At 42.6% G+C, this 6,258-nt stretch overlaps 1 protein-coding gene across 1 annotated transcript; it reads left to right on the top strand.

Annotated features, from left to right (window-relative positions):
- The first annotated feature begins 4,775 nt into the window (after positions 1–4,775).
- Positions 4,776–5,948, top strand: LOC125915534 (vomeronasal type-1 receptor 4). The gene has a single exon (XM_049621465.1). The coding sequence runs from the start codon at positions 4,821–4,823 to the stop codon at positions 5,844–5,846; it is 1,026 nt and encodes a 341-aa protein (XP_049477422.1). The 5' UTR covers positions 4,776–4,820; the 3' UTR covers positions 5,847–5,948.
- The last annotated feature ends 310 nt before the right edge of the window (positions 5,949–6,258 follow it).

Here is a 6,258-nt window from a genome sequence, read left to right as displayed (position 1 = left end):
AGAAATAGGACACAAGCCCGGAAGGGGCATGTTGAGAGGGAGACATAGAATCTGAAGCAGGCTCCAGGCTCTGAGCTGTCAGCACAGAGGTTGACAGTGGGCTTGAACCCACGAACTGTTAGATCATGTCCTGAGCCAAAGTTGAATGCTTAACCGACAGAACCACTGAGGTGCTTCTCACTGACTCTTTAAGTATAGAGAACACGCTGGTGGTTACAAGAGGGGAGCTGGATGCAGGGTATGTTTTAAAGACCCAGTTGGGGGGAGTAAGGAGTGCACTTGTTGTTACGTGCACCATGTATTTGATGGAAGTGTTTAATCACTATATTGTCTACCTGAAATTAATATAACAGTATATGTTGACTAATTGGAATTAGAAGAAAAACCAAAAAACAACTTTCTCTATTTTTTTGAAATAATATCCAACATTCCTATAGTATTAGGAAGAAATAATGATATTTTGTAATTTTTAAAAAAGGGTTAAATGTTGGCTATCCCACACATCATGGGGCATCAGTAGTTGGTCCAGTTGCTTTGTGCACATGAGGATAGTCTCAGTGGTTCTTGAGATGGGATGATCCCTCCACCATTTTTGCATGTTCTCACAGTGCATGCATACTTGCGAAATAGCCTTTGCAATGACTGTAAAATACAATATCCCAGGATCTGTGTACCCTCATGCCACAACTTTTCATTTAACGTTTACTTATCATGTTGAACAATTTAACAGAAAATGTAAAGGAGAAAATGTAATCTGAGAGCAAATGTAAACCTAGAGCAGACTCTTTTTTTTTTTTCAATTTTTTAACATTTATTTTTGAGAGAGAGTGTGCATGAGAGAGTGCAAGTGGGGGAGGGGCAGAGAGTGAGGGAGGCACAGGATCTGAAGCAGGTTCCAGGCTCTGAACTGTCTGAGCCCGACGTGGGGCTTGAACTCACAAACTGCGAGATCATGACCTGAGCAGAAGTCGGATGCTTAACTGACTGAGTCACCCAGGTGCCCCTAGAGCAGACTCTTTACCTAAACGCACCAACCATTACTGTTTTGTCAGTGTCACACTTAGGATCAGCAGGGGGTTTTAGAAACACCATTACTTGTGCTTCACACCTCCCCCACCTGCATTCTGTGAGTTGTTGTGTCTCCAGGACTCATTTCTGAGAGTGGAGCCCAAGCTCTGGCCCATGGGGAGGTGACAGGGGTCTGCTGTGCCTGGTTTTGTAGGAGGATCTTGGTGCAGTCCTGTCCCCAGTGCTGTAGCAGGATTTGAGATGTTTCTAGGGGGGCAATGTCTCTAAGACAGGGGAGGGGAAACTCATAGTATGATAACCTTCAGATCAGAGCTGTTTGTGTTGGTCATGAATCCCTCTTGTGGAAAAGGACATAGAAGGGGGGACTTTTCTGCATTCGAAGGTGCTTCTGCCCGTGGGGAGGCAGGTGAAAAGGAAGGTGTGACGGTTGCAGGGGTTGCCATAACAAGGACCCTACAAGGATTGGCTGAAACAACAGACATTTATGTCTGGTGGTTCTGGAAGCTAAAAGTTGAAGATCAAGTTGTCCTCAGGGGTGTGCTTCCTTTGAAGGCCCTCGGGGAATCCTTTCAGGCCACTATCCAACTTCTGCGTCCTTGAACTGTGGCAGCAAAGTTCATGTGGTGTTCACCCCGTGTGCATTTTTTCCCCAAATTTACGCCCCCCTTTTTTGTAAGGGCACCAGTCATGTTAGATTAAGAGACTCCCTACTCTAATATGACTTCATCTTAAGTAATTCCATGTGCAATGACCCTGTTTCCAAATAAAGAGACATTCTGAGGTCCTGGAGCTTAAGACTTCAGCGTATTCGGTTTGATGGGACACAGTACAAACCATAAAAGAAGGGGTATGTTGATGCCATAAAAAATGCGTATTTACAAAATATGTTTTTCCAGAGAGTGAGAACATGGGTGGAAAATTGAAGAACAAAGGGGAAAACGTCTTTCTCAGACTCATACTGATATCCAGGTCAAATGCTGCGTCCTTTCTTCCCCCTGAGAGGCCATTTGTTTATAACTTGAAAACCTTTACTTCTCTCTCTCAACCCTGTCACCCCAGCCCTTGACCTGGGCTCCATGTCTCACAAATACCCATTCTCCCCTCCAGCGTTTTCTGTCCAGGGCCCACGGTGCCCTCCTGCCCAGGCTTCTTTCCCTCAGGCTTTGCGTCCTTTCCCACATGCCAGTGGTCTCTAGAGGTGCTAGCTAGAAACTTGTAGTTGTTCTTGGTAATTGGCCAGTGGGGAGAAAGTTGGCAAAAATATTCTCAGGTCCCATACCTGTCACTGCCAGTGCTGCTTCAGGTGAAATGCTGATTGCTGTTGTGAGGTGGCGGGGGCGGGGTGGTGCGGTCACACAGTAATAAACACATCTCAGGGCCCGGTTGCCCATCTTGCACACGCACTCACTTCTCTGACCATCAACACGGAGCCCATCATGCAGGCAGCAGGAAGAAGTAGGTGGGTTTTCTCTGTGTTCATCTGAGAGGTAGACTCTGTAAGGGAAGGAACTGTGTCAGGAGTCCAGGTAAGTGACCAGATTGAACAAAGGGGGTTTTCTGCGTTTGAATCTGGCTCAGTGCCAAAGCCACACGGGAAGCTGGATTACCTCCTGAGCCAGGAGCTGAGCTGGTATAGAGAGATGGGGTCCTAGACCTACACCCAACCCTGATGGCTCCTAAGGCATGTAGGGTAGTCCTCACTGACAGTGATTATGTGGTTTCACCCAAGTGGTCATGAAATCTGTGTTTTTTAAGTTTTTATTTTAATTCTAGTTGGTTAATGTAGAGTTAATATAGTTATATTAGTTTAGGTGTACAATGTAGTAATTCAATTTCTCCAAAGGAATGTGATTTTTAATGTACTTAAGTACTGTAGTTCTGGAGACAGTCTGCTCTTGATCCTGTGTTACAGGGACCACAGACATTACTGTGAGGTTTCTAAGGTGCCCTCAGAACCTTGATTCGAAATAAAGAGTTTGATGAATCTCTAGTATCATATCATCGTGTGTAGGAACAGTGTGTCTAAGGGGTACTTGGGTGGCTTAGTTGGAAGCTCATGGGACTCTTGATCTTGGGGTCATGAGTTTAAGCCCCATGTGGGATGTAGAAATTGTTCAAATAAGTAAAACTTAAAAAAAATCTATAAACATTCTGTCTGATCACAGGTGCTGGTTTAGAATTGTTTTCTCTAAAGAATGAAATAAGGCCCTTTGTAGCAATGTGGATGGAACTGGAGAGTGTGATGCTAAGTGAAATAAGCCATACAGAGACAGACAGATACCATATGGTTTCACTCTTATGTGGATCCTGAGAAACTTAACAGAAACCCATGGGGGAGGGGAAGGGAAAAAAAAAAAAAAAGAGGTTAGAGTGGGAGAGAGCCAAAGCATAAGAGACTGTTAAAAACTGAGAACAAACTGAGGGTTGATGGGGGGTGGGAGGGAGGGGAGGGTGGGTGATGGGTATTGAGGAGGGCACCTTTTGGGATGAGCACTGGGTGTTGTATGGAAACCAATTTGACAATAAATTTCATATATTGAAAAAAAAAAAGGTTTTCTCTAACTCCAGGTATTTGAAGTGTTTAATAGATATAAGAAGTGTCTGTGAATTAAACATGGAGAGGCTTTTCCCAGTTAACAGGGAAGCAGCACATAAGAAAAATAGAACTTAGTAAGTTTCTTGCAAGATTCTTAGCCTCCAATGTACCTTATGATATTTCTGCTCTATTAAATATTATAAAACCAATCCAAGATTATTTCACTTACAAGTCACACAAGGTATTTGCCTGACATTCCATTATGCATGTGTCCTGTCTTTCTTTTCTTTTTCTTTTTCCTTAAATAGGCTTCATGCCCAGCACAGACCTCAACACAAGCTTGAACTCAGGACCAGAGATCAAGACCTGAGTTGAGATCGAGTTTTGGACCCTTAACTTACTGACCCAGGCGCCCCTTGTATTTCAGTATCTTTCACAAATCATGCTTACCTTTTACTAATTTTATTTAACTGAGGTTTTAACAAATTGATACCTATAGATTGTGAAAATAGTAATTTTGTTTCCAGTATACATCGTTTAAGCAGGAACTAATGTTTTCTGTCTTGAGTTCCAAGGTTTTAGGAATAGTACTTTTGTTTCTGGAAAAAAACAATGATTCCTTCTGTTGCCTTCCTAATATGGAGCCCTTCTTGCATTCATTAAAACCAGGTTTCCATGAGGCAGGAACCTTCAGCTTTGTTAGACAGCAATCAGTGCATCTACAGTTTTCTGAGATCTCTAGGGTGGTATTCGCGGTTTATAGTTGCTTATAGAAAGGGTGTTCATAAATAATGGAACATTTTCATTAGCAAAAATTGCATGTAAACACCGCCATCCATCTTGAAATGGCAAAGTGTAAACATAAAGCTATATATAGATCTGGTTTATTTACAGAACACAGCTAAGCAGTGTTTTTGTATATCATTAATTGAATGCACTAACTTTCTGCACAGCGCAGCCAAGTTCTCATCACCTGTCTGCCCCTAATTAATGAGTGAATGTAGACAAGCACTTAACCTCTCTGTTCTTCTGTGGTCCTTATGTTTCTAAGGAAGGCAGCAATGCCTGCCTCATGTATTTAATGAGAAATAAGTTATTTCATGGGTGGTAGTTATACTGTTGTTTCACACATAGCAAGTGTTGTGTAATGGTTGTTCATGAAACTCTTGGAAGGCCTCAAATGACTGAAGAACTTTAAGTAATTATTTGAAAGTAAGAAGTGTTGGTGAGTGGAGAATATCAGATTTCAGTTGACATGATTTGTCTGGCCTCTGCCTCCTATTCCCACGCAGGATCCTCTAGCCCAGAAGACAAGTATCAGTCACTGAGGACAGACAGGACGGCCAGCAGGGATCTGGCAATAAGTGTGATCTTCTTAATCCAGACTGTGGTTGGAATCCTGGGGAACTTGTCTCTTCTTTACCATTATGTCCTTTTTTCTTTCGCTGGGTGTAGGCCAAGGCCCACAGATTTGATTGTCAAGAACCTGATTGTAGCCAATATTTTGGTCCTGGTCTCTTTTGGAATACACCATACACTGTCAACTTTTGGGTGGTATAACATGTTCAGTGATTTTGGATGTAAATTCTTCCCCTATGTCCGCGGCGTGGGCAGGGGCGTGTCCATTGGCATGACCTGCCTCTTGAGTGTCTTCCAGGCCATCACGATCAGCCCCCAGAACTCCAGATGGGCAGCGCTTAAAGAGAAAGCTCTCAAGTTCCTTGTCCCTTCACTTGTCCTATGCTGGGTCTTGCAGATATTGATAAATATCATGTATCCTGTGGTTATGGGTAGCACTTTGAACAAGAATAACATCACAAACAGAAAAAGTTTTGGGTACTGTTCAGCTGTTCGTTATGAGAAAACCACAAATTCATTGAATACAATGTTGTTAACATTACCTGATGTGTTGTTTGTGGGGCTCATGCTCTGGGCCAGCGTTTCTATGGTTTTCCTTCTGTACCAGCACAAGCAGAGGGTCCAACACATTCATCGGATCAGTGTCTCCTCCACATCATCCCCTGAGTCCACAGCCACCAAAACCATTTTCCTCCTGGTGTGTACCTTTGTCTACTTTAATACCCTTTCATCTGTCTTTCAAATTGTTTTGTCTGTTTTTGACTGTCCCACCTGGTACCTCGTGAACACCAGTTCAGTGATCGCTCTGTGTTTCCCAGCTGTCAGTCCCTTTCTGCTCATGAGCCGAGACCCCAGGGTATCCATGGTCTGCTTTCCCTGTATAAGGAATATAAAATGCCCTCATTTTATGAGAATTGTGTAAATTGTAGGAATTTCCATAATGTTCCTCATGTCAGTTATTCCTTCTTCACCTCTGAGTCCTGTATAATTGTGAGAGGCTAACTTAATAATGGTAAGCAGAACATGCTTAACATCTCCTTTAAAGTGAAAAATAAGTTACGATAGTAATCATAATGCGATATTATATCATTATCTTGTAAATCCTTATTGAAGTTTTGCTAATGATTTTAGTGGAGGAGTTCATAAATTATGCAATTTCAATCATCAGATCCTGAAACAATCTGGATATTATGCAGAACTTTTTGGGAGTGTCATGTAAATTTGTTACAGCAAATATCCCTGAAGTGATGTAGGCATGGAATTAAAGCAAAAGGAGCCTGGAAATGGATCAGCCTGTGGCTGCTCAACACTGACACTGAAGAGAATGGTATCAG

The sequence above is a fragment of the Panthera uncia genome, assembly GCF_023721935.1.
Source record: "Panthera uncia isolate 11264 chromosome E2 unlocalized genomic scaffold, Puncia_PCG_1.0 HiC_scaffold_19, whole genome shotgun sequence".
Lineage (NCBI taxonomy): Eukaryota > Metazoa > Chordata > Mammalia > Carnivora > Felidae > Panthera > Panthera uncia.
This window is presented reverse-complemented; position numbering and strand designations above follow the sequence as displayed.